This window comes from Nicotiana sylvestris, chromosome 3 (genome assembly GCF_000393655.2).
Source record: "Nicotiana sylvestris chromosome 3, ASM39365v2, whole genome shotgun sequence".
NCBI lineage: Eukaryota > Viridiplantae > Streptophyta > Magnoliopsida > Solanales > Solanaceae > Nicotiana > Nicotiana sylvestris.
In genome coordinates this window covers 174,944,780-174,972,718 of record NC_091059.1, presented here as the reverse complement: position 1 = coordinate 174,972,718, position 27,939 = coordinate 174,944,780, and the positions used below count along the sequence as shown (strand labels likewise).

Here is a 27,939-nt window from a genome sequence, read left to right as displayed (position 1 = left end):
ATGGTAATCTTTTCCAATAACTATTTCGGTATCATATCGAGTAAAAGACTTGTCCCACATGCAACTTAAAATAATAGGTAACATATTCATATTAAAAATCATGTGTAAATCATGCAAGTTATGAAAACACAAATTGCGGTAAGATTACTACTCATAGTAATCGAGCCGGAATATAAACTTGTCACTTGCGATCACTTCGTGTGACTTTCTTCATGACCTATATTGTTACAAAATCAATCTAGGTATAAGCTTCGTGAACTACCAATATAATCAATTCCAGATCTTGTCAAATCTAATCCATTTTTCTATTTTCACTCCTCGAAATATGATCATCTATTCTTTGTTAATTAATTTAATGGAACTTAACTGGAAAGGAAATTGGTTCTTGCTTATGTGTATGTCAATATGTATATAGATGGCTTATACAGATACTTGGGAACTCAATTCCTTTGCAATATTTCACGTACTGCTTTGCAAGCCCTCAGAGACTCTCCACTAAGGTAGCATGACTAATAGATTCATTACTTCTCAATTTAGAATAATAACAATCTAATCTCATTACAATTCACTCGAAACTCAATATAACCAGTTATCAATATCACTGTTTAGCTAAAATAATCTGGATATACCTATGTTAATGGATAAAAAAAATACCTTTAAACTTGAATTAAACTCCGCTGATAGTGGCTCTCTTGCGGCACCAAATCGCTAGACACTATAAAGACCTTCTTGATTTCCTTTTTATAGATGTGAACTTGCTACTAACAACTTTTTTGTTCCTTCGATTTTTTTTTGTTGTTTTTTGAAGGAGCTTTAATGCCCCAACTCTCCTACTTTTATTCCTTTTTCTTTTAGATTGCAAGGAATTGGAATTTTACTCATTCCCAAACTCTATACGATGCCATATATCAATTATTTCTTGGGCTTTGGCCCCCCTCTTTTTTTTAGTTATTATTATTATTATTATTATTTGCTAATGACCAATACACCCTTACTTAAAATATAGGGTATTACATCCTCCCCACCTTATAAAATTCGGTCCCCGAATTTAACTTAAGTACGTACCTGTAGACTGAAACAAATGGGGGTACTTGACTCACACAACATCCTCTATTTCCTAAGTAGCTTCTTCAACTGTATGATTTCGCGATAGGACTTTTATGAACTCAATTTCTTTTGACCGTAGCTTCCTTTCTTGCCTATCGACAATAGCTATCGGTTCCTCCTCGTAAGACAACTTCTCATCAAGTGGTATAGTTGGTGCTTCAAGCACCTGAGATGAGTCTGATATACATTTTCTTAACATTGATACATGAAAATACTGGGTGAATAAAAGATAACTCAGGAGGAAGTTCCAAATTATAAGCCACCGCTCCCACTCAGTCTAGTATCTCATACGGTCCTATAAACATGGGGCTCAACTTGCCTCTTTTCCCAAACCGCACCACACCTTTCATAGGGGAGACTCGTAAGAACACTTTGTCCCCAATTGTGAACACTAAATCTCTTCTTCTCTTATCGGCATAAGACTTTTGTCTACTTTGAGCTGCAAGTAATCTCTGTCTGATCAACTGGACCTTGTCCATAGCTTCTCGTACTAGGTCGTGTCCCAATAAGTTAGTCTCACCAGCTTCAAACCATCCAATAGGAGAGCGACATCTTCTACCATACAATACTTCGTACGGTGCCATTTGAATACTGGACTGGAAGCTATTGTTGTAAGCAAATTCAGCTAAAGGTAGATAAGCATCCCAACTACCTCCAAACTTAAGAATGCAAGATCTCAACATATCCTCCAAGATCTGTATAGTACGTTCAGACTGCCCGTCTGTCTGTGGATGAAATGCAGTACTAAGATTTACTCGTGTACCCAATGCTTCTTGAAAAGATTTCTAAAAGCGTAAGGTAAATTGTGATCCTCTATTAGAGATGATGGGTATTGGAACTCCGTGAAGTCGGACAATTTCGTTCATAAATATATGTGCATACCTGACTCCACCATATATAGTCTTCACCGGCAAAAAGTGTGTTGATTTCGTCAGTCGATCTACAATCACCCATACCGAGTCATAACCTTTAAGGGTTCGTGGTAGCCCGGTGACAAAATCCATAGTAACTCTTTCCCATTTCCACTCTGGAATCTCAATTTGTTGTAGTAGTCCTGCGGGTCGCTGATGCTCAGCCTTGACCTGCTGACAAGTCAAACAACTAGAAACAAAATTAGCAACATCTTTCTTCATACCTTCCCACCAATAAAATTGCTTCAGGTCATGGTACATTTTTGTGGATCCAGGATGTATATTGTATTTAGAGTTGTGGTCTTCTTTAAGAATAGCATGTCTCAACCCATCTATGTCTGCTACACATAGCCTGTCACCCATTTGAAGAACACCATCACTTTCAACAATCATATCCTTGCTTTTACCAGCTAAGACCTCATCTCTGTATTTACATAATCGTTCATCCTCATATTGGATGGCCTTAATGTGCTCAACTAGTGAAGACTTAGCCTGAGCACAAGCCAACAATGCCTCTAAATTTTCGACACTAAATCTGATACATGTATCTTCTAGTCTCTGAATATCTTTGGCCAAAAGTCTCTTTGCAGGGGCTATATGTGCCAAACTCCCCATAGATTTTCTACTTAATGCATCAGTCACCACATTGGCTTTTCCAGGATGATACAAAATAGAATAATCATAGTCTTTGAGTAGTTCCATCCAACGACGCTGCCGAAGATTTAGATCTCTCTACTGAAAGATATACTTTAGACTTTTATGGTCAGTATAAACTCACAAGTTTCGCCGTATAGATAATGTCTCCAAAGTTTTAGAGCAAATACCACTGCAGCCATCTCCAAATCATATGTAGGATAGTTTTGCTCGTGCTTTTTCAATTGTCTCGAATCATAAGCAATAACACGACCATTTTGCATGAGAACACATCCTAATTCCACCCTCGATGCGTCACGGAATACTGTAAATCCTCCAGAACCTGATTGTAAGGCTAATATTGGTGCAGTTGTCAAACATGTTTTGAGTTTTTGAAAGCTCTGCTCACATTCCTCCATTCACTGAAACTTTGCATTTTTCTGTGTTAGCTTGGTCAGCGACGCTTCTATTCTAGAGAAAACTTGCACAAAACGCCTGTAATAGCCTGCTAAGCCTAAAAAGCTGTGAATCTCCGTAGGAGAAGTAAGCCTGGTCATTTCTGCACAGCTTCAGTTTTCTTAGGATCTACCATAATTCCATCTTTGGATAAAACATGCCCCAAAAATGCTACCAAGTCTAGCCAGAATTCACACTTCGAGAACTTAGCATAAAGCTGATGTTCTCGCAATGTCTGCAACACAGTCCTGAGGTGATCCTCATGTTCTCCTTGGCTACGAGAATATATCAGGATATCATCAATAAATACTATTACAAATCTATCCAGAAACGGCTTGAACACCCGATTCATTAAATCCATGAATTCCTCTAGAGCATTTGTCAGTCCGAAAGGCATCACAAGAAATTCATAGTGCCCGTATCGAGTCCTGAAAGCAGTCTTAGAAATATCTTCATTTTTTATTCTAAGTTGATGATAACCAGAACGGAGGTCAATCTTTGAAAAGTGGGCAGATCCTTATAACTGATCAAACATGTCATCTATACGAGACAAAGGATATTTATTACGTATTGTTATCTTGTTCAACTGCCTGTAGTCAATGCGCATTCTCAGGGATCCATCTTTCTTCTTTACAAACAGTATTAGTGCAGCCAATGGTGATACACTAGGTCTAATAAAGCCCCTATCTAACAAATCTTGTACTTGTTGCTTTAGCTCCCTCAACTCTGTTGGTGCCATTCAATATGGGGGTATCGATATGGGTTGTGTGTCAGGTAGCAAATCAATACCAAAGTCTATTTCTCGTATTGGAGGCAATCCTGGTAAATCCTCAGGAAATCAGAAAATTCTCTCACTACTGGTACATTTTCTATACTAATTGTTTCCTTTCTTGTATCATTTACAATAGCTAAGAGACCCAAACAACCTTTCTTTAGAAGTCGTTGAGCCTTCATAAAAGATACAATTTTGCAAGTCTCTGGAACCTGACTCCCTCTTAGAATAAAACTGGGTTTATTTGGTATCTCAAACTTAAACTATCTTTGCATAACAATCGACTATAGCATAGTAAGAAGATAACCAATCCATTCCCATCAGCATGTCAAAGTCAATCATATCAAGTACAATAAGGTCAGCTAGAGTATCTCTACCCTTAACCCGAATCTGACAAGCACGATACACGTATTCAACTAATAGAGACTCTCCAATAGGAGTAGCGTCTAGAAAAGGATCATTCAATAGCTCGGGTTGTCTACCAAATTTCAAAGCAAAGTACGAGGACACATAGGAGTGAGTATATCCCGGATCAATTAACGCAAGTACATCAAATGAACAAACAGAAAGAATACATGTAACCACTGCATTCGAGGCCTGAGCATCCTGTCTAGTAAATGCAAAAACTCTTGCCTGACCTCTACCAACATTTCCTTGTCCTTGATTCATAGTAGCACGGTCTCCAGCACCCCGACCTTTGTTTCATGTACCTATAGCACCTGAAGTATTACGAGTAGTCTGAGTCGGTGTAGCTGACTGAGTAGAAGCCTGGTTGAAATTTTTCGGAGGCTGAGGGCAATCCCTCAAGTGATGTCCCAACTGGCCACACCGAAAGCACTGTGAAGACATATAAGTCCTAGAATGTGGTCTGTGATGACATATGAGTCCCTGTCTGAGAACCCTGTTGTTGTTGTTGTTGTCCCTGATTTCCTACTCTTTTATTTTCACTAAAACCACCACTGAAAGCCCCTCATGTCTTGGCCTTTTTACGTAAATCACTAGCTGCACGCTCTTCACGTCCCTTGTTTTCAATCTTTCTAGCAAGGTTGACTATATCAGAGTAGGATAAAGTCTTCATCTGTGGGGCTACTGCAGTGTATAGACGACCAACCAATCCATCCACAAACCTCTGAACTCGAGCTTCTTCGATAGGCACTAAGTAAGGAGCATATATAGCCAGCTTACAGAACTTAGTGTTATATGTTAACACATCCATATCTGGAGTCTGAACCAATCTCTCAAAGTCTCTAGCATATTGTTGCATCAGACTGTCTGGAAGAAAATGATTCTTGAACAACTTAGTGAACTCGTACCATGTCAGTGGTGCTGCTCCTACTGGCCTTCTTAACAATATAGTTTTATACCATGTGTTGGCCATATCCTCTAGTTTGTATGCTACGAGCTCCACGGCTCTCTCACTAGAACATCCAAGAGCACATAATGCCTTAAGTGTCCCATCCAAGAAACTTTGAGGATCTGATGAATTATCGGAACCTGTGAATTTTGGTGATTTCAATTTCAGAAACTCTTGTAGAGATACTTCCTTATTCCCGAAAGTCTGAGTCTGTGCAGGTACTTGTGTCTGTAAAGTAGCCTGAGGAGCTGAACTTCCCCCCTGAGTAGGCACCAATGCCTCTAACACATTCAATAACCTTGACACTGCATCTGCAGGTAAGGCAACAGTAGGTACAACAGTTGGCACTGGTGGTGGAGCGTTTTGAACTCCCTGCTCTTGCACTTGATCTAGCATAACATCTTGGGTTTGACCCATGTTCCCAACTTGAGGTTGAGGAGCAGTCTGTCTTCTAGTTTGATGAACCCCAACTTGACCGCCACCCCGGGTAGCACCACGTCCAGCAGATGAGGGTGTGCGTGTCCTAGCCATCTGTGAAAGAAATATACCAAAGTCAATCTCATGTTATCTCAATGCACGATCAAAGAATGAAAGAAGGGAAAACATTCGTAGATGTTCAGTAGCCTCAAGATCATAAGTATGGGCGCCGACATACCCATGAACAAGACTCTACTAAACATTACTCCATGTCTCGGGACTTAAAGCCTAAGCTCTGATACCAACTTTGTCACGGCCCAATTCCGGCGCTTAGGAGTAAGTGCTCCCAAGTAGGCCTCATCGGTGTTTTACAGAAAATCGAACAGAGTTTCCCCTGTTTTTGGACTATCCCAAAAATTTTCCCTGTCTCAAATCAGCAACCAAACATCTTAATAGCAATTCAACAATCGACAACTTATCAATTAACCAAAATAGTCTTCACCATTACTAATGAACCCACTAACAACCAGAAATACTAATTTATCTCTGACTTTAAAAATAAAGAATGATACTCGACATAAGACTAATAGCAAAATAATACTCATGATACTAAAAGAATGACTATGGAGCGACTCTAAGAATTCAAAGAAAATCATAACAATTGATAAAATCTCCGCCCACGCAAACAAATGCGAGGCTCACCAAGAATTCTCAACTTGTGCGCTCTAATTAACGAGATTCTCGCCTGCGTCAACTGTTGTCTCTGTAAAAATGATTTGCGGGGAATGCATCGCTAGCTCAGTGAGTAATAACACTTAACCACAACCGTTTTTAATTTGGGGACAAGTCAGAAAACATGCTAGTATATCAAACAGAAAACAACATAAAAATGTCCTTTCAGAAACAATAAATAATTTTCAGTCTCATCACGCTTTTCTTGTAGTAAAATATAATTAACAATTCAGTAATAAGCTCGGTAACCATTGTATAATATCAGTATTCACATTTTGGGAGGTTTCAATGAACGAATCATGTAATCGGTAAAACTGTGGACTTCTTCGCAAGAAGTCAAATATAACGATAGTCTCTACTCGAAAGAAATCGGTAAGGGTATGCTAGTTCTACCTTTCCACTAGCGAGGACTATAACTGTACTCTGTAATCGGTAAATACAAGGTGCACCAGGTCTAACGAACCCGCCGTTAGCTACGGGATCCTTCAATGTCTACTCCCATTTATACTTGTCTCTGTAATCCGTATATACTCATAGAAAATATTTTAAAACAATATAGGGCATTTCGGTTCTTATCAAATCATATAATTTCTTTTCGATAACAGTAAATTCAAGTAACGGTAAAACAGATCTAGTGACAAATGAAAATATTTAAAACAATGGTAATCTTCTCCAATAACTATTTCGGTATCATATCTAGTAAAAGACTTGTCCCACATGTAACTTAAAATAATCAGTAACATATTCATATTAAAAATTATGTGTAAATCATGCAAGTTATGAAAACACAAATTGCGATAAGATTACTACTCACAGTAATCGAGCCGGAATATAAACTTGTCACTTGCGATCACTTCGTGTGACTTTCTTCATGACCTATACTGTTACAAAATCAATCTAGGTATAAGCTTCGTGAACTACCAATATAATCGATTCCAGATCTTGTCAAATCTAATCCATTTTTCTGTTTTCACTCCTCGGAATATGATCATCTATTCTTTGTTAATTAATTTAATGGAACTTAACTGGAAAGGAAATTGGTTCTTGCTTATGTGTATGTCAATATGTATATAGATGGCTTATACAGATACTTGGGAATTCAATTCCTTTGCAATATTTCACGTACTGTTTTGCAAGCCCTCAGAGACTTTCCACTAAGGTAGCATGACTAATAGATTCATTACTTTTCAATTTAGAATAATGACAATCTAATCTCATTACAATTCACTCGAAACTCAATATAATCAGTTATCAATATCACTTTTTAGCCAAAATAATCTGGATATACCTACGTTAACGGACAAAAAAAATACCTTGAAACTTGAATTAAACTCCGCTGATAGTTGCTTTCTTGCGGCACCAGATCGCTAGACACTGTAAAGACCTTCTTGATTTCCTCTTTATAGATGTGAACTTGCTACCAACAACTTTGTTGTTCCTTCGATTTTTTTTTTGTTGTTTGCAGGAGCTTTATTGCCTCAACTCTCCTACTCTTATTTCTTTTTCTTTGAGATTGCAAAGAATTGGAATTTTACCCATTCCCAAACTCTATACGATGCCCTATATCAATTATTTCTTGGGCTTCGGCCCCCTCTTTTTTTTTAGTTATTTTTATTTTTATTATTTGCTAATGACCAATACACCCTTACTAAAAATATAGGATATTACAACTTATGTTGGAACTCCATCATATTATGCTGCGGTTCCAGCATACTTATCCTGGAACTCCAGTATAATATGCTGGAGTTCAAGCATACTTATGCTGGAACTCCAGTATAATATACTGACGTATTTTCCGGGTTTTGAATAGTGTTTTCGCTCAAATTTATCTTTACATGAAAAGTGACTAAATTTCAATTACTTTTGAAACTAGACTATTTTTGAACGACCAATTGTAAATCTGGCTATTTAAAACTCCAAATAGCTTTTTGGGTGCTGATTCATAATTTTAAATGAGTTTCAAGTTTCAACTCACTACTTATTTATAGCAACGGGTGCACGTCAGCATCAAATAAATAAAAATTCAACTATTATATCCGAGATAAAAACGACGGTAAGGCTTCATCAAATGCGAAAAAGGTGGATTTGTCCCTGATTATAGTTTAAGCTAAATAGAAATGAACAAAATGATTTTTAGATTAAAAGAAAGCATAAAAATATTCAAAATCCAACACCTTAAATGACTTTATTACGGCCATTAATTAAGATTTAAGAACAAATTAGTAGTGATGGAACGTGGAAATTGTTATTAGACATTTATATTATCTCAACTCTCTATTTTGAAAAAGAACAAATTAAAATCGGATCGAAATCATTGACATTACTTTCAAGTTTCCTCTAACGGGGCACGCCCCCTTATTTTCTTCTCTCTTCCTCTGCAAATTTTAATTTTACAATACATTTATGCATTTTTATGTGTATTTGCATAAAATAAAAAGAGAGAGGAAGAAGAAGAAGAAGAAGAGGTGGAGAAAATTGAAGACTCAACCCTAAGATATTTCCATACACATTGACTTTAATCTTTTCAATCCTTCTCTTGCCCCGTCCAAATATGTTTATTTGTTACAGAAATACCATTTGAACATATGTAACAATTTCATTTCATATGGAATAGAGTAACTTAGGTCAAAATCAATCGTTATCCCTTTCGTTTTATACATTAAAAATAACAATTCCTATTTCGATTTAATGCATTTTCCACCAAGATACCTTGAACATGTCACGTTCATCTCCTTAATTTTCTTCATTTTTCTGTTTTCTCCTTGTCTTTGTGATCCAAGAACTTCTGTTGCTAATATTTCTTGTAAACCTCGTACAAATGTGTCAATTAACAGCGATTTATTCCCAAAATACATGGAAATCATGGGAACTCTCAATGATTTCATTTCGGAAAATAAGTCAGCAACATATTCCGTGAGCTCTACTTCACCTGATATTTATGGATTAGCGAAATGCCATAACGATCTTTCTCAGGACGAATGCAAACTTTGTTTCGTCGAAGCTAAGGATAAGCTCAACACATGCATTCCTGCACCTGGTGGCTCTGTTTATCTAGACGGTTGTTTTCTCAGATATGAAAATTATGATTTTTTCGACGAGAGCGTGCAGAAGAATTCTTCTAGTTTTGTTTGTGGTGTTCCGACGGATATAACGAATGATCAGTATATGAAAAGGGATTTTGCAGCAAGAGTGGATCGTGCAATTGCGAATGTCACAAGCATGTCTATAGTAAATAAAGGATTTGGGGCAACGATTGTGAAAAGCGGGCTGCTTGCTGTTTATGCATTAGGCCAATGTTGGGATTCATTGGACGTGGAAATATGTACTAAGTGCCTGAATAATGCTGGAGATATGATAAGAAAATGTTTGCCTGCTGCAGAAGGAAAAGCTATGAATGCTGGTTGCTATTTGAGATACTCTTCTAATAAATTCTTCGGTGATGGAGCACTAGTCCTTGCTGATAAAGGTAACAACAACAAAAATTACAAGTCGCATAAGAATAAAAAAATTGCTAGATTGTCAAACATTAGTCGAGGGAATGAGTTGTTTGTCTCTTTATGTGGTTTCGGTAATCCTTACATTATGAACTAGATTTTTGCTTTGAGTTAGGCCTAAAGGCCATATTATTAACACGGTATCAGAGTCAGGTTCATTCCTATTCTTGGTTTACCTGACATTGGGGCTCCACGTTATATTGTCTATGGTCCAAATGTCCAGTCCTGAGGGGTGCTGGGGAGTGTTTGATAGTGTGACATTAGTTGAAGGAATGAGTTGTTGGCTCGTTATATGATTTTGGGCAATGCTCACATTATGAGCTAACTTTTTTGGGTTGAGTGAGGACTAAGGTCCATTTTCTTAACAAATTCAATCGGCATTTGGGTATTTCTAGCTTACTTTTGATCTCTTGTTCAATTTTTCTTTCCCAGGACCAACGAAGCGTAAGAATATGTGGATAATTGCAGCGATTGTATTATTGACTATCCTGGGAATATTTGCTATTTTAGGAGCTTTTTTAGGCTATAGAAGATATTCTAAGGAGCAAGGAGGTATATTCGTTAATTCACATTCTGTTCTCTTCAAAATCTTCAATTCTCTATTAATTTCTGTTTGTTCATGTTCTGATGGATCTTCTGGTTATTCGTGATATACATAGGTACAAAGAGGGTTCATAAGATTCCACGGGCTCTTGAGACATCGAAACTAAATTTCAAGTACGAAATGTTAGAAAAAGCAACAGGCGGTTTTGATCCGTTAAACAAGTTGGGCCAAGGGGGATCAGGTTCAGTATATAAAGGGATTCTTCCTGATGGAAAAACTGTTGCTGTAAAAAGATTATTGTACAATACGCGCCAATGGGCAGAGGAATTCTTTAACGAGGTCAATTTGATCAGTGGTATTCAACACAAGAATGTTGTGAAACTCTTGGGTTGTAGCATAGAAGGACCAGAGAGTCTTCTGGTTTTTGATTTTGTATCTAACAAGAACCTTGATCAAGTGCTTTTTGGTAACAATACTTGATGTTTAGCCTAAGTAGCTATATTTTATTTTACCTTTTCTTGGAGCAGATACGATAATTTGATTGCTTTTTCTTGAAGATAAGAACAAACGTCAATTTTTGAGCTGGACGGAGAGGTTTCAAGTCATATTGGGAATAGCAGAAGGGCTTGCTTATCTGCATGAAGGAAACAAAGCAAAGATAATCCATAGAGATATTAAAAACAGTAATATTCTGGTCGATGAACTACTCATCCCAAAAATTGCTGATTTTGGACTTGCTCGACGTTTTGCTCCCCATAAAACTCATGTCAGTACTGGAGTTGCAGGAACCTTGTAAGTTATCAGTATTCAAAATACGTAGTTTCAAGTCTCTCCAAGAGTACATTTCAAGAGAAATATTAGTACTTGTTTTTTCAAAAGAACCCTTCAGAAGATTGAATACATTAATTACTTATCCAAAAATACTTAATCAGCTGAAGATATGCTAAAGGGCTGATAATATGATTAAATCTTGCTGTAGGGGATACCTAGCTCCTGAATATCTTCTTCAAGGATGTTTAACAGAGAAAGCAGATGTTTATTCCTTTGGCGTGGTGGCTATAGAGGTCGCGTGTTGTATAAAGAACAATGTCTTTGTGAGTGATTCCGGATCAGTTCTACAATCTGTAAGTCTCAAATCCATCTTCATTTCATGAGTGTTGGAGACATAATATAATTAAATAATTAAAAGTCTGCTCTCTCTGACAGCTTAAGCTTTTAGACGAGTTGGTCACACAATTCGTGTTGTCCTCCTTTAATTGTTGCAATTGTTTTGTCATTACCTGAGCATAAGTTTTTACCTCTTGTATTAGGTGTGGAGAAACTACAAGTTGAATAAGATTACTGAGTCCATCGACAGCAGGCTGATGAGTGATTTTCAAGAACAGGAGGCATCACGCGTGCTTCAACTAGGGCTATTGTGTACACAAACCAGAAGATTTTCGCGACCATCTATGTCTCAAGTGGTAAGAATCCTAAGAGACAAAGAAACTGAAGTTCCGGTGCCTATGCAACCTCCATTCCAAAACTCAAGTTTACTAGCCCCTCCAGATACAACAAGTAGGTCTTCATTAACTAAAGATAGTTTGTGCTCAGAATGGTATTCTACTGATGCAATGTCTATTCATTCCTCTGAGTTTGCTAGTCTATCTAGCTCTCAATCAAGTGATTTTTCGACGAGTGAAAGCAGTACACTTCTGAAAATACCTTGAGATTTTGGTTGCCATTATTCATGGAATTACATTAGTCCTCTCCAGGGCAATGACCCAAGATCAACGATTTAGAATCAACCCCTATTTTGTGCGTATGTAAACATTCAGAGCTGTGATTTGTAAATCACGTCGTTGGTTTCATTGGTCTAACTGTAACTATAATTCAAGAGGATGAAATAGATTGAATCAATAGAGCTGTGTATGGGAATGTACATTGCCAGTACTGGAAAATGCAATTCAGAGTCTTGTCCTGATATAATGGTCGTAGTAGCTGATAGCTACTCAGACCAGTATTGTCTTTCAACAAACAGAAAATACATGGTGTGGTAGAGGCATAAAACATGCTTCTTGTCCTAATGGGCTCTAGCTTTATGCAACTTCATAAAAGAGGCAATTTAAAGGGTTTTTCCAGCTTTTTAATTCAAAAGAGAATGTTTATATACTTTTAATATGCGACCAATCTCATTCAACTGATAAGAAAAGAGATCACTTTTACCCCACGAAACTATTTACATCTGATAGCCGCATTAATATATAAAATTTATATACTTTTTGTATATAACGCATAGAATTGTATATATATAGCGGCTATACAATGTTATTTTCCCTAAAAAAAATTAGAGTATACAAACAAATATGGACTAGAAGACAATCCATCATTCAAAGAGAAAATGGATACAAGAGATCTTTTGCAAAGTAATAGTAGAACCTTTTTAAGCTGGATTGGATGATGAAGAAAACTCAAGCCCCAAATATGATAAGGTGGACTTTTGTGAAAACCAGCAACGAACCTTTGGTTGGAAATGACACCCGGTAGCCACTTTTAAATATGTTGTTTGAAATATATTTATATTTTATAATATATTTAAAAATTAGTCAATTCGCTCAAACTTTGAGACACAATATCCAGAAGTTTGAATTTTGAGGTTTAAACTCTTGGACATCCTCTCCTAAAGTTTGAAAATTGTGTCCAGAAGTTTGAATCTTATGTCCTCAATTTGATATTGGCGGTTCAGAAATTCGGGACACTTAATCCTGAATTTCAAATTAGCAGCTCAAACATTCAAGACACTAAGTCTTGAAGTCCAAATTCAGGATACTTAGTCCTGAAATTTGGGTGAGTTGGCTAATCTTTAAATACATCATAAATTATGAATATATTTTAAACAATGGGCGTAAAAATGGCTACTGGTGCACTTAGCCCAATCTTTGGTAGCTCAAGAAAGATAAGAACTATTTGATAAAGCTATTGATTTATTTTCAATTTAACTTAAAAACATATTATTTTTTCAAAAACTCATTTTTCTCAAGTAAAAGAAAAATTTTGAATACAAAAGAAAAGTTGTGCCTAGTGTAAATAAAAGAAAATTTTTACTCGATAAATAATTTTTTTACCAAACACACAAGTATTGCTCGTTAGTTTCTACCTTTTAAATTAAAAGGCAGAATTGGGAGTCGCCCCGGGACGGAGCACTCGTAAAACGCTCCTGGGCTTATGTGTGGGGCTTAGTTCCGTGAGACTTACGCCTCGGCCATCGGGGTTTACGCCCCGGACACGCCCAACGCTCAGCGTACTAGGCTTGCCTAATAGAACATTATGCAATTAAATGTAACTAACCTTGTAAATCCTCAAATTTTCTTAATAAATCGCTGACTATTCAAAATTACTTTTTCCTTAATCTTAATCATTAAGTTGAGAGTATTTTATATCATAAATAAAATAAAAATTATTGTACGTTATCCACTAAGATTGTTATGATAGTTAATTTTAAATAAATTTTTCATTTAAAAAGTATTTATTTATTAACTTTTTATGTCTTTACTATATAATAGTCCATTATTTTTTATAATTATTTTTCTAAATATTATTTTTTTCACGTTTACGACATGCAATACTTAATAATTTAATAACTCAGTATTAGCTAGTAACTATTTACGAATAATTAGTTATCATGGTATTGTATGGTGAATTATGTGTCACTTTATTAACTTGTTGAAACTTAAAAATAAATTATTCTAGAGAATCATATTGAAATTGTGAATTATGTTTTTATATTAATTGTCTTTCAAGTAGAAAACATATTAAATAAAAGGAGTATTTAAGAAAAATATCAAATTATAATATCGAAATTCTTTCAAGATTCATTAGTCCTTAAGATATATATATATATATATATATATATATATATATATATATATATATATATATATATATATATATATATATATATATATATATATATATATATATATTTCGTATCGAATACATAACTTTTGATGTTTGAGTTGTAATGACGTTGTAGCTAATTTACATATTTATGATATATGTTATACTTTTTGTATTATTCATAGTTGAATTATACTTTATAAATATTTTAAATATATTATTTGTTATAATTTTATGATTTTAATGTTATTTTTATAATTATTTTTTATTTTATACTATTTTAAAATTCTTGAAATTAGTAAAATTTAAAATCCGTGGTACTTACACCCCATGTCTCAGAACTCAGGGCTTACGTTTTGAAATCGTCTCGTCAAAGGTAAAACGCCTCGCCTCACGCCCCCACCTTTTAAAACATTGGTTTCTACTTAATGGAGTTGATCTTGAAGTCTTATTTTGGAATATATAAATGCTAAATTGGTAATGCTACAAACTTTATAAAGGAAGCACCCCAATTAAATTCCCTAACTCACGAAATTTTCCATAAAAATCGATAGAAACAGATTCTTCCTAAGATTTAATAGTAGAGTATCTATTTTTGGAGGTCTTCATATAGTAAATTAATTACAGCTGCCAACCATGCATGGTCCTGTACTATTTTATGAATAAAACAAATAAGCGTCCACTACACAATACTATTATATATATGATATACATCTCTCTAGTTTAATATATATCTATTTGTTTAATACTGTGGCAGACCAACTTGCCTGCCCAGAATTATGATATTTTGTATTTGAGTGTTTTGCCCGTTGCCCTTATTCCTAAGCATGTATCATAGAATACTCTATATAAGGCAAATAAAACCCTAGTGAAAAGCCTCATTGAGTTCGCCTCCTTTTGTTCTTTCTTTTTTTTCTGATAGTTTTTTTTCCATTTATAGCAGTTTTTGTGTTTCACTTGAGGATTTTTATTAGAAGTTCATCTCTTTTGCAACCTAAGTGTAAGTCAATTCATAGCTTTGTGTTTTACACTTTAATATCAACTGTTTTAAAATCTTAACTTTTACGTCTTCCTTCAAACTGTATCAATTTTTTCGTGTATCAATTGATTTACTCATTGAAAAATATTATATATGTGCAAAATCTTCCATCCGCTTGCTAAACAATAATGAGCAAAGTGGCCATCTTTTGCGCAAAGGGAAATCATGCTTTAACTAATTAAGCACCCTATACCTATATGGTGTGTTTTTGCTGGATCTAAAAGGTTTCACATTATCTATAAGTTTGACCTTCCTAGATTCAAAGAGCAGAAATTGTTTTCTTTTACTTTCTTTGATATAATTAGCAGTATAGAGTAAATCAAATTTAAATCAATTACTCTGTATGAAATAGACAAAAAGAGGGCCAAAATCTGGCCACCCAAATGCTAGCCTAGGGTACAAATGTTTCGAGTTTTCATATTGGTAAGATTCGAGGTGATGGTCACGGTTACAATAACAACAATATATGTGTATTCAAATATTACTTCTATTTTGTGAAGGTGTATAAGTTTTCAATAGACCCTCTTCAAGGCGACGGTACATATATAAACACTTTAAATCAATTATGGAAAACACCTCGCATCGTAGCATAATTTGGACGAATGGATGATAGCAAGTTGTTTTACAATAATTTTGTGTGACAATATGACAAATTTTATTTTGTGTCTATACAACTTACATTAGTTGTACGAGCTTTCTTTTTGTCTCACAAATTTGTGGACCCCAATCTTACACTTCTGAGTTCATAAAAATTTGAATCCATAAAACTATGAGAGTTGTCTCATTTGTGTGAGACATAAAATAAAATTCTTCGTGCCAATACATATATGGACACAAACAGTCAAATGCTTTGTCAATGTTTTACTAAGTAGTTAGGTAGGGCGTTATAATAAAAGCTTCAATACCTTAAACGTAATTATTTGTATATATATATATATCCAAAAACCTTTTTACAACTTAAATTCAAATATTACCTTTTTGAGATATTATCAAATATATGTCGAAAACGCCCAACATAAATATATGTACATAACACTAATTAAGAGGCTGTTCGGCCATGAAATTTTTTTATTTTTTGCGAAAAGCTTTTATTTTTTTTTTCGAAATTATTGTTGCCATAAAATTTTCAATTTTCACTCAATAAATTCTGGAATTTTTCAAAAATTTGAAAAACTCCAAAAAATTATTTTTCAAAATTCACTTAGATCACTCACAAAAATTCAAAAACAACCAAAAATTATACTTATGTCCGAACACAACTCTAATTTTTAAATAGAAAAAGAAATTCACTCTTTTGCAGAATTTTACAATTCTTATATCCAAACGCCCACTAAAAGAAGGGTCATAGGGGAGTTTTTATCCGGTCTGTTTCTCGCACCTGGTACGCCTCCAAATATAACAAGTTCCTGTGGTTCTCACTAATCAAGGCCTATTACCCTTAAAATAAAAAATTTATATCATGGTTTATTCAGTAAACGTTGAATTTTTTTTTTATTGTAACATTTGAATAGGGGATTTTGGAAATAAAAATTAATCCGGTTGTTTTCCTGTACATAATTTTATCATGCTAAACACAGATAAAGTTTAAATTGTCCACTAATCCCTAATTACAATCCACTTTGAAGGTTACTAATCACATCATCTTAAGTCACAACTCATTCCGAGTGTTTACACAAAATCACTTGTTAGAGATTTCATATAGCTAGGTTTACTTCTTCTTGTCCTCAGCAAAATAATTATAAACATCATATTTCATTTTGATCATAATTTTAAGGGCCAGTTTTACCATAAAAAAATATTCAGTTTTTTCGAAATTTCTTTCACTTTTTTCGAAATTAGCATTTGTCCATGAAAATTTTAAATTTTCACTTAAAGTTCGATTTCAGAAATTCCAGAAATATGTTTTAAAATTTTCGCTTCAAAGTACTCACAAAAATTTAAAAACAACTCCAAATTGTGTTCATGTCCAAACACAAACTCTTTCAGCTTGAAATTCTTTTTCACTTTTATTCCAGAATTTCACATTTGTTATGTCCAAACGCCACTAACTCTCAAATGTTGATCCTTAGAGTTTGAGGTCCTGAACACTAACATTTAATTTTAAAATAGTACAGAATTAGCCACACAGGAGAGCATTCTCCAACCACATACACATTTGAATGACTGAGGTAGCCACAGAAACGAGACGTTGCTAAGAATTAAGAGAAAGTTTACCCATAGTCAAGTTTAAATACACAGTTTAAAAGCATAGCTAATATTAGAGTGGAGCTGGATATTTCTTTGCCTGCTCCTTCACTCGTCTCTTGTACTCAGCTTTATCCTGCAAAAAATGATAGCCACATTATTTTTAATGACAATCACATCTATTCGGTCAATTCAGCTAAATCTAGGAACACTCTTGTCTCGAATCTATGAGGTTATTTCCATACAAAATTATATCACCAAATGCATAATTTTTATCATAACTGCAAGAGGGAAATTAAGGATTTTTTTCACTAGAAATTAAAATATGAATCCATTTAATCATCACTTCCCTTCTACAACCAAGTAGTGGCTAGAATTACAAGTATCATGGATTTCAAGTACCCTACAAATTGGTTGTTACTAGGCAATATGCATAGATGATTCAAATACGGCAATTGACAACATTGTAAGGATTAGATATAAGAAAATAATCTGCGAAAGTGTTGAATGTCAAAAATTTAAATGCCAATTTGTGGGAAATTGACCAAATACACGTCAATCTCAAGTACAATACCTGCATAAAGAGCTTATTACAGTCGAATTGAGCTGCAGAACTGGGATTTGGCTCGTCTGAGTAATTCTTGGATACCCACCAAAATTTGTTTAACTGTAATCGCTGGACTCCACCCCTAAAGAAAGGTAATTGCGACTTTAAGAATCCATAGATTCAATTGAAAGCTGTAAACACCAATCAGCAACACACAAAATAACACAATGGCAGCAACAAGTACTTACATTGTTTGGATTGAGGATAGACAAACATACATCTCCTGAACCATAGACATTAATATGAAAGAAACCTTGAGGAAACTTGCACAACGGGGGTTGGCTAGGATAGTCTTCACTGAAGTGCATCGTCAGTGGATAGTGACCTCCCTCCCAGTCAGTCTGTGCCAGTCGTAAAATTTGTAACATTATTCTTGATAATCAATTGAATGAATAGGGTGAAGAGAGGGGAAATAAGGGATTTGAATTACAGTAAACACAAGCAAAATGCCGTACCAGGAAAAACCAACAATATCTAGTTTTAACCCAATCCCTAAATTTCCAAAAAAGAAACTAAAAGACTTGAAAAGAAAAGGCAAATGATTCAGTAACTCAAGAGTCAGAGAAAGAGAGCGCATTTTCACAAGCAATGTGGGATAGATTGTGCGCGGCCTGTTGCTCAGTCCTACTTTTTGGGGCAAACAACATGAACTCTGATTCGATCCAAATATCATTGCCAAGGGATTCTCTGTATCCCCAAAATTCTAAGTGTACTCCAAGGACTTGAATGTCCATCGCGCAACAATAGCAAATTGATTCAGGTCTAAATTTAACACAATCATTCATATCATCACTATTTACACCTCTAAGATTGATCAAATTGATGAATACTTAGCAGATTTCGTGCTCCCGTGGATTTCAGTCATTCAGCTGTTTCACCTGGAAGTAATGAGAAAAAGGACATATTTCAAACACCATGAAGCCAAACTTTCTCTTTCGTCCAAATGTCCTAAAAGTTCTCCAGGTACAAAATTGTTACTCTTGACACAAAAAAAACAGACCCCATGTTCAGTTTCCAGTTGGCATGTTCATCCCTTAAGCAATAAGTGGATGCTGGATGGTGAACTGGATTGGTCACTTATAAAGGGCTAGCAAACGTGGTATCGGTGGTTGCAGTGCCCCAGTTGAAACTGTTTGTAGATCCAAGCCTCAAAGTGAAAACTTTAAGCCCAAAGCTAGTTGAAACTGTTAGTAGACTCAACCCCATGAGTTCTATCGGAATTTGCATTCCTTACAAAAGGACAAGGCAACTCAATAAAATTAGTGGTCTAAAACTAAAATTTAACAAGAACTTTATGCCTTTTTAATAGAATATATATACATGTCCCACACATATACAAAAGTTAGTTTTGTCTTTTCTCATATTTGTTGTTTATAGTGTAGTATTCATAAAGCATTTTAACTCCACCTAGTACACACTACCCTCCCCAGAACCCACTACGTGGGTTTATACTGGATATGTTATATAGTAATATTATTTGTATTAGTACATATTAATTTAAGTTATACAAAAGATTTGAGTCATGTGCTTGCAATATATTACTTTGGATGTTATAAAAAAATTATTTACTAATATGAAAATTTAACTATAAATTTATAAAATATTTCTACTGCTAAAAGTTGGTAGTTTTTCTTTTTCTTTTATATAAAGATTTTGTACTTTTTTTTACAAACTTCAATATTTTCTAAGAGAAAACAACAACAATGACAACAACGGCAGACCCAATAGTTTCCCACAAGTGGGGTCTGGGAGGGTAAAATGTACGTAGCCTTACCCCTACCCCTGGAACGGCAGATAGGTTGTTTTCGATATTGTCTAAGAGAAAACAATTAGAAAACTAACTATTAAAATTTTTTGGACCACAAAATTTGGGAGCCTAAAGCAAATGCTATACTAGCCTTTCCCCTTCTGCCAAGGGTTCTCAGTCTTGAACTTGGGACCGGATCCTAAGCTCGAACTTGAGACCTGGGTACTTACCTCCAGCACAACCTTTGATAAATACATTTTGGGTCCACAACAAACATAGGACAAGAAAAGAAATCCCAGTAGCATTGGCTTTTGATCTTTACTTAAAATTTAACAACAGGGGCAGTGAAGAAACAATGGAAGAAACTTACCCCACGTTTACCAGGGATAGTACAATGCCAAACCATCAAATTGACAGAGCCATCAGGACCAGTCTCCGGCTTTGCCACAAAACCCTAACAATAAAATTGACATAAGCAACAATTAAACCCCATTAATGTACACTTTTATTTTAGTTTTCCATCCCGTGTTTGATATCCGCCTGAGGCCTGAATAATTTAGATTCGCGCAAGAAAGTCCCCTTTGGGGGTAAAACATACCCTGCCAAAGGTGATTCCATTTCAGGCTAGGCTCGAACCCAAGACTTTTGGTTAGGTACAGAGAGGTGCTACCACGCCACAAACCTTTGGTGTTTAAAAAGGAAGAAGTTATATAAGCAGAAGTAAGCTGTTAAGAAACGCACATATGGGTGATTCTTACGCCATGCTTTCCTCTCCTCAGCCAGACGACCACGCGCAATTCCGCCAACCATGTTTCCTTCTATTAATAATATCACAAGCTAAAGGCTTTTCCTTCTTTCTAGGAAAACTAAAACTTGAGATTGAGTTATAAGTTAATTTTTCTAAGAAACCAGGGTGGAACGGGAAACCAAAGGGTATTATTTCTTGGGAAGCCAAAGGGTTTTATGCACTCTTAGTAGGCGTTTGGACATAAGATTTGTAAAGTTTCAAAAAATGGTCCAAAAAAATTTTCGAGTGAAAATGGTATTTGAAATTTAGAGTTGTGTTTGGATATAAATTTCAGTTTAGATTATTTTTGAAAGTTTTATGAGTGATTTGAATAAAAAAATTAAAAAATAGTTTTTTAGAATTTTTAAAAATTTCTAAAATGTATTTCAGCTGAAAATTAAAATTTTTACTACAAATGCTGATTCTGGAAAGAACAAAAGGTTGTTAGTTTATTCTGTTTCTATTTATTAAACTATTCAAATTTCAGCCGCGTACAAGATTTTTCCCTCGCAAAAAGACAAATTACCTGCATGTGTGCTTCACTAATTCAATATGATAACAAATGGATACTCCCATTTCTGACTTCCACGCTGCCATCACTGGCAAAATATTAGTAATTGTAAGAAACATTCACAGTCATCAATCAAGTGGATTGGAATAATTTTGTTAGGACCGTAAAAATCAATCTTCTCGGCTTTGTCAATATCTTCAATAGTTTGGTCTGAGAGTTGTTAGATATTTGCCATAATTTTCTTATCATATTTGATTTTTCTATTTGTTGAAGAAAAAGGCAATATAATTATCTTAATTGGGTTTCCTTTTTGTAGAAGAAAATTATAATTCTCCTATACTTAGTTTTGACATCCAGTTTCGATCTCTCATCTTTAGGAACATGCACACAAGCTTTACACCTAAAAATTCTCAAGTGATTATAAGAAACATCTTTGGCAAACCAAACTCTGTCTGGGACATCACCATCCAAAGCAACTGCAGGAGACAAATTGATAACATAGGCAACAGTGTTAAGTGCTTCCGCCCAAAATGTATTTGGAAGTTTAGCCTCTGAAAGTAAGCATCTAACTCTCTCAACTAGAGTTCTATTCATCCTTTCTGCCAAACCATTCAATTGAGGTGTCTTGGGCGGAGTTTTCTGATGACGAATTCCTTTTTCCTTGCAATAGTTATCAAAGGGACTACAATATTCACCACCATTGTCAGTACAAATACATTTTAATTTCTTCCCCGTCTGTCTCTCAGCTAAGGCCTGAAATTCCTTAAATACGCTAAGTGCTTGATCTTTAGATTTCAAAGAATACACCCAGAGCTTACGAGAATAATCATCAATGAAGGTCACAAAGTAAAGTGCACCACCTTTTGACTTTACTTTAAAGGGACCACACAAATCAGGTGTCACACGGAAGCTAACAGTGGTATCAGAGCCTTGGTTAATTATTCGGGTTGTTACGGAATTGAGGCGAATATGAGCAAGATGGTATGTTTAAATGAGAGAAATTATAATGTTTGGAGAAGCAAGATGAAAGACTTGTTGTTCGTGAAGAAGATGCATCTACCCGTTTTTTTAGCTCATAAACTCGAGAGTATATCCGATGAAGATTGAAATTTCGAGCACCAACAAGTATATGGATATATACGGCAATGGGTTGAAGATAATGTTCGCAACCATATTGTGAACAAGATACATGCGAAATCATTGTGGGAAAAGCTAGAGACTCTTTATGCTTCAAAAATCGGGAACAACAAATTATTTCTGCTAAAGCAATTGATGACCTTTAAATACAAGGAAGGCAGCCCTATCCTTGATCACATAAATGATTTTCAGGGCGTCCTTGATCAACTATCTGGAATGAGAGTTAATTTTGATGATGAGATACAAGGACTTTGGCTTCTTAATACTCTGCCAGACTCTTGGGAAACTCTTCGTGTTTCTTTGACAAATTCAGCTCCTGGAGGTAAGGTGACCATGGAATATGCCAAGAGTGGTGTGTTGAACGAGGAAGTAAGGAGAAAATCTCAGGGTTCGTCCTCACAAACAGATATCTTGGTTACAGAAGACCGGGGGAGAGATAGAACAAGAGGCTCAAGGAATAGAGGTAAAAGTAGAAGCAAGTCAAGGTCCAAATACTATAATATTGCATGCAACCACTGTGGCAAGAAATGACACATCAAAAGGTTTTGCCGCAAGTTGAATCAAGACACTAGAGAAGGAAAGAAAGCTGAAAATAACGAGAACAATGTTGCTGCTATTGTTCGAGATGACCTTCTTTTTGCTTATGATGAAAACGTCATCAATTTGGTATCCCATGAGACGAGCTGGATAGTAGATTCTGGAGCTACCTCACATGTCACACCAAGAAAAGACTTTTTCTCATCTTATACTCATGTTGATTCTGGAGTGTTAAAGATGGGCAATGCCAGTGAAGTTAAGGTGTTTGGTGTTGGCACAGTTTGTTTGAAAACTAATAATGGTTCAACGTTAGTTCTTCAAGATGTCAAGCATGCTCCAGACTTCCCTTTCAATTTGATCTCCGCAGGAAGATTAGACGATGAAGGTTACCATAATGCCCTCTTTAATGGCCAATGGAAGCTCACCAAGGGCTCGTTAGTAGTAGCTCGAGGAGTAAAGTCTGGTCAATTATATGTGACAGAAGGCTCTATTCTTAATGACTCCATAAATCTGGTGGAAAGTGATACTTTATCAGAATTGTGGCACCGAAGACTGAATCATATGAGCGAGAGGGGGATTACGTGTTTGGCTAAGAAAAATTTACATTCTGGAGTGAAACAAGCAAAGTTGAAAAGGTGTATCCATTGTTTAGCTGGCAAACAGAAAAGGGTTTCCTTTCATAGCCATCCTCCCTCAAGAAAGCCCGATTTATTGGAGCTAGTATACTCTGATTTGTGTGGTCCCTTTAAAGTAAAGTCAAAAGGTGGTGCACTTTACTTCGTGACCTTCATTGATGATCATTCTCGTAAGCTCTGGGTGTATCCTTTGAAATCTAAAGATCAAGCACTTGGCGTGTTTAAGGAATTTCAGGCCTTAGCTGAGAGACAGACGGGGAAGAAATTAAAATGTATTCGTAGTGACAATGGTGGTGAATATTGTGGTCCCTTTGATAACTATTGCAAGGAAAAAGGAATTCGCCATCAGAAAACTCCGCCCAAGACACCTCAATTGAATGGTTTGGCAGAGAGGATGAATAGAACTCTAGTTGAGAGAGTTAGATGCTTACTTTCAGAGGCTAAACTTCCAAATACATTTTGGGCGGAAGCACTTAACACTGTTGCCTATGTTATCAATTTATCTCCTGCAGTTGCTTTGGATGGTGATGTCCCAGACAGAGTTTGGTTTGCCAAAGATGTTTCTTATAATCACTTGAGAGTTTTTGGGTGTAAAGCTTGTGTGCATGTTCCTAAAGATGAGAGATCGAAACTGGATGTCAAAACTAAGCAGTGCATCTTTATTGGTTATGGTCAAGATGAGCTTGGTTATCGTTTTTATGATCCAGTTGACCGAACCACGTTAAATATTTGTGTCTCTTTTGGTATATTTCTCCTTTGTTGTATGATTTATCGTCGCTCAATATTTACTTAGCTAGTTTCCGTATGACACCTGATTTTTACGGTCCTAACAAGTGGTATCAGAGCCAGCTTCGAACGAGGTTCAAGACAGGTTCATCTTGGCGGGTTCAGTTCTAGCCGCAACATATTTGACGATAAGCGTGATTTTTGTCTGAGAAATTTGACCAGTGTGCTACGCACGTTGAGACAAACTTTGTGGTGGAGATTTGGAGATGCAACCTGTTGAAAGTTTTGTGAAGAAGTTGGATCAAGTTTATTTTGTCAGAAAATTCCGGCCAAGGGGGAGAATTGTTAGGTGTTTGCCATAATTTTCTTACCATATTCGATTTTCCTATTTGTTGAAGGAAAGGGCAATATAATTACCTTAATTGGGTTTTCCTTTTTGTAGAAGAAAATTATAATTCTCCTATACTTAGCTAGTCCTTTTTCTTGTAGGAAAAGGTTTGGACTTCTATAAATTGAGGATCCGTCCTTCTCATTCAGCAGCATCCACAATGTAGCCATAGGGGCTTGAGAGTAGTGTTTAGGGGGAGAACTTTACGGGACAAGTGTTAGTGTGTCACTTGTGTTTGCCTCTTCGTGAGGTTGTTCTCTCGATATTTTGTACTCTCTTTTTATATAGTGGATTGCTCATCTCCGCAGTGGACGTAGGTCAGTTGACCGAACCACGTTAAATGTTTGTGTCTCTTTTGGTATATTTCTCCTTTGTTGTATGATTTATCGTCGCTCAATGTTTGCTTAGCTAGCTTCCGTATGACACCTGATTTTTACGGTCCTAACAAAATTGGAGATAATCGGGCCTAATATATATATATGTTGTTAAGAAGAGGTACATGATCTTACTTTCTAGTACATAATAAATTCCATACGTGTGTCAAAAGAACTTGGGCAATAATACGAGGAAACTCAAAACTCTCAAAAAAAAAAAAAAAAAAAAACGCTTAAATCCAACGAAAGAAAGATGAAACAATTATACTCATCAATTACACATCCACCTAGGAGACCAATTTCTTCACTTGTCCCTACCATTTACAAATTACAACAAACGAGAAAAGAAAGAAAGTCTTCCAAAAATTGAGTGAAACAGTTACGTTGAATATAAACATGAACAAACATGAACCACGAAGTCATTTGCAAGTTAAACATAAATTAAAGAATCGAACTAACTATAATTTGGAGAAGTAACAATTCTTGTCTGCTTTTTGCTACTCTAATTCATGAATTTCCTACAGTTAGGAGCACCACATAGGCAAGGGACTTTAGGCTCATCACTCTCATCAGCCTCAAACCTGTAATCAAAGGTTAACTCATCCCCTGCTAAAACATCCGTTTTAGCTATAAGAACAATCCGATCCTCTTCTTCTCCAAGACTCATGATCCTCGCGAAGCAATTTGGCATGCACGAGTGGTTGATTAATCTTGCTATGGTTCCTTTCATTGTGGCATCAATCACTACTTCTTCGTTTATCCTAAAGAAGTAACAGTCCTTCCCTTGTGACCTATAGCGACGCTCTCTGAGGTCGGCAACGCTGCCCCTAATCCTCTCACCAACATATTCAGCAACCATTTCTCCTTCTTCAATCTCTCTCTTTGCGAAAAGACCCCATCCATGTATACCGGATTTTCCAAAGCATATCCGATGGTTTATCGTTCTATTCAAATAATGCAATCTCTCTCTCAAAGTTGGAAAATTCCTTTCTTCTTGATATTGTTTTGAGCTTAAACTATGTATCAACTTTAACGAATGATGGTGAGGCCTCGTTAGCCTGTGGACTATTGGCTCCAGTTTAACTTTCTTGTTCGTTGATGGTCTAAAAACACGGCATCTAGCTGCAGAGAAGGGATCTGGTTCATTAGTTTCAGCTGATGATGCATCAGAAGTCATGAGCCTTAAACCTTTTAAGACCCGACCTCCATTTATTCCATGAAGCGTATTTTGATTCGAGTAAACTCCATTAGGAGTTCGCATGACTAAAATGTTATCCACGCTTGGGGCCTTATGAGAAGCACAATAGGATAACCATTTAGTAGTTTGCGTTCCATTCTTCTCTGAACAATGCATTTCCATGTAGTATCCAGCGCGAAAAGCACACATTGTATGATAAGACACTGTGCATTTGCAACATTGTATGCAAGAACCATGAGTCTGTTGGCATATACTGCATGTTTGATGAAAGGACTTTGGCGGAATTGCAAGAAGTCCTATAGCAGGTTCCATTTTCTCGTCGTTGGCAAAACCGATTTCAGGTCTAAACCAAGCACAAGTGACATGAACCCAAAAAGGATCAACATCAGTAGGTTTCAATGCACCCCCTTTGACAGGACAAAGGCAACATTCCCTGTCAACTTGTGGAGTTTCACAAGCCCGGCAAACCCAAGAAGCAAAATCGCGAACCCCTTTAGCGCCATAACATTCTTGATGAACAGCAATCTGGCACCTGTTGCATATAATAATCTTGTTGAAATCCCAATCTTCAATCCATCTACAAATAGCGCAACGCTCCGAAGTCCACTTTGCATTAACAGGTTTGTACTTTTCTTGCAAGAGTGAAATCAGTTGCTGCTTATCTAATTTCAAAGGATTAAAACCATGAGTATTTTTATTTTCAACCCATTCACCGAGTGGTTGCATAGATATTTTTACCTTAATGCTGGCCTTCCACTTTTTGGCTCTGGAACCAGCATGTTTTTCCCATTCACCAACTTTCTGCTTCTTAGAGCTGCATGAACCACACTTGCATTGAACCATATGAAGTCCTGGGAAATAAATCCCTTCTATTCCATTGCAAATTACAGCTATATTCTCTTGCGGCAGAGGTAACGAATTACTGATTTGTGGTGTATCAGATTTTGCTTTGCAGTCGGGGCATAACAAATTTTCGTTAAGATTACTGGAGAAATTCTTACATGCCGAGCAGCATACATTGATCTTCCTCAATTTGAATGAGTACTCAGGAAAAAGATGGGATCTTGGACTTGGTATCCGGTCTTTACTTTCTGCTGAAAAGGGGTAATCTTGAACAGGGGGCAGGAAATTTGGATATTTGATTTCTTTGATATTCAATTGAAATCTAAAATCTCTGAATTCTCTAAGTGGAGGAACCCCGAAAACATCATGAGTTTTCTGTTTCTTGGATGTAATAAACCAATTTTCCCTATCAATTTCTTCGTCGATCTCTTTCTTGTTTGTTTTACGTTTCACAGTCATCTTCTTTCTCTTCTTCATGTACATCGAAGCAATTTATACTCCCAAAACCCTTAAATCATATAAACCCGATCGCAATTTGCTCAGAACCGCTATTTCACAAGAACGAAATTATTATTGACATAAACAGAGCGATTGTAAATTACTTCTTCAACTGTTTCTACAGTTTGCAGAGAGAATTTTGCCGGAAAAAAAGAGAGACCTAGATGGAAAATAAACGCCAAGGGCATAATCATAAAGGAAGAGATTAAGGAACAGCATGTTCTATTCCCAGTTGTACAAGGATTTTCTCCTATTTATAGTTTTCCTTCTGGTCGATCGTCTTCTAATGTTTAGGTGGGTCCCCCGGAAACGGGCTCGGACTGGGCCTAGCAACTTCATCAGACAATATAGGCCCATTGGGTCATCATTCTACGGGCAGTGGAAATAGACCAGGTAGCCACTTTTAAGTATGTTGTATAAAATATATCCATA

The 27,939-nt window shown here is 36.0% G+C and overlaps 3 protein-coding genes and 1 pseudogene across 3 annotated transcripts; 1 reads left to right on the top strand and 3 right to left on the bottom strand.

The window, feature by feature from the left end:
- Window positions 1–4,137: 4,137 nt before the first annotated feature.
- On the bottom strand, window positions 4,138–4,548 carry LOC138888393 (uncharacterized). Its single transcript, XM_070170250.1, has one exon. It carries the CDS (start codon window positions 4,546–4,548, stop codon window positions 4,138–4,140), a length of 411 nt encoding a protein of 136 aa, XP_070026351.1.
- A 4,039-nt stretch (window positions 4,549–8,587) lies between these two features.
- Window positions 8,588–12,331, top strand: LOC104223059 (cysteine-rich receptor-like protein kinase 42). Its single transcript, XM_009774410.2, has 6 exons — window positions 8,588–9,848; window positions 10,309–10,428; window positions 10,536–10,886; window positions 10,978–11,212; window positions 11,400–11,544; window positions 11,731–12,331. Exons 1-6 carry the CDS (start codon window positions 9,071–9,073, stop codon window positions 12,127–12,129), a joined length of 2,028 nt encoding a protein of 675 aa, XP_009772712.1. The 5' UTR covers window positions 8,588–9,070; the 3' UTR covers window positions 12,130–12,331.
- Window positions 12,332–17,504: 5,173 nt separating this feature from the next.
- Window positions 17,505–20,812, bottom strand: LOC104223060 (SUMO-conjugating enzyme SCE1-like; annotated as a pseudogene).
- A 4,658-nt stretch (window positions 20,813–25,470) lies between these two features.
- On the bottom strand, window positions 25,471–27,486 carry LOC104215687 (histone-lysine N-methyltransferase ATX4-like). Its single transcript, XM_009765545.2, has one exon. It carries the CDS (start codon window positions 27,484–27,486, stop codon window positions 25,471–25,473), a length of 2,016 nt encoding a protein of 671 aa, XP_009763847.2.
- Between the last annotated feature and the right edge of the window lie 453 nt (window positions 27,487–27,939).

Excerpts from the sequence above, each read along its gene's own strand:
- LOC138888393 (XM_070170250.1), bottom strand. The coding sequence starts at position 4,548 with ATGAATCAAGGACAAGGAAATGTTGGTAGAGGTCAGGCAAGAGTTTTT.
- LOC104223059 (XM_009774410.2), top strand. The coding sequence starts at position 9,071 with ATGCATTTTCCACCAAGATACCTTGAACATGTCACGTTCATCTCCTTA. Across the intron at positions 9,849-10,308 it reads ACTAGTCCTTGCTGATAAAG|GACCAACGAAGCGTAAGAAT; the intron begins GTAACAACAACA and ends TTTCTTTCCCAG. Across the intron at positions 10,429-10,535 it reads ATATTCTAAGGAGCAAGGAG|GTACAAAGAGGGTTCATAAG; the intron begins GTATATTCGTTA and ends TGATATACATAG.
- LOC104215687 (XM_009765545.2), bottom strand. The coding sequence starts at position 27,486 with ATGAAGAAGAGAAAGAAGATGACTGTGAAACGTAAAACAAACAAGAAA.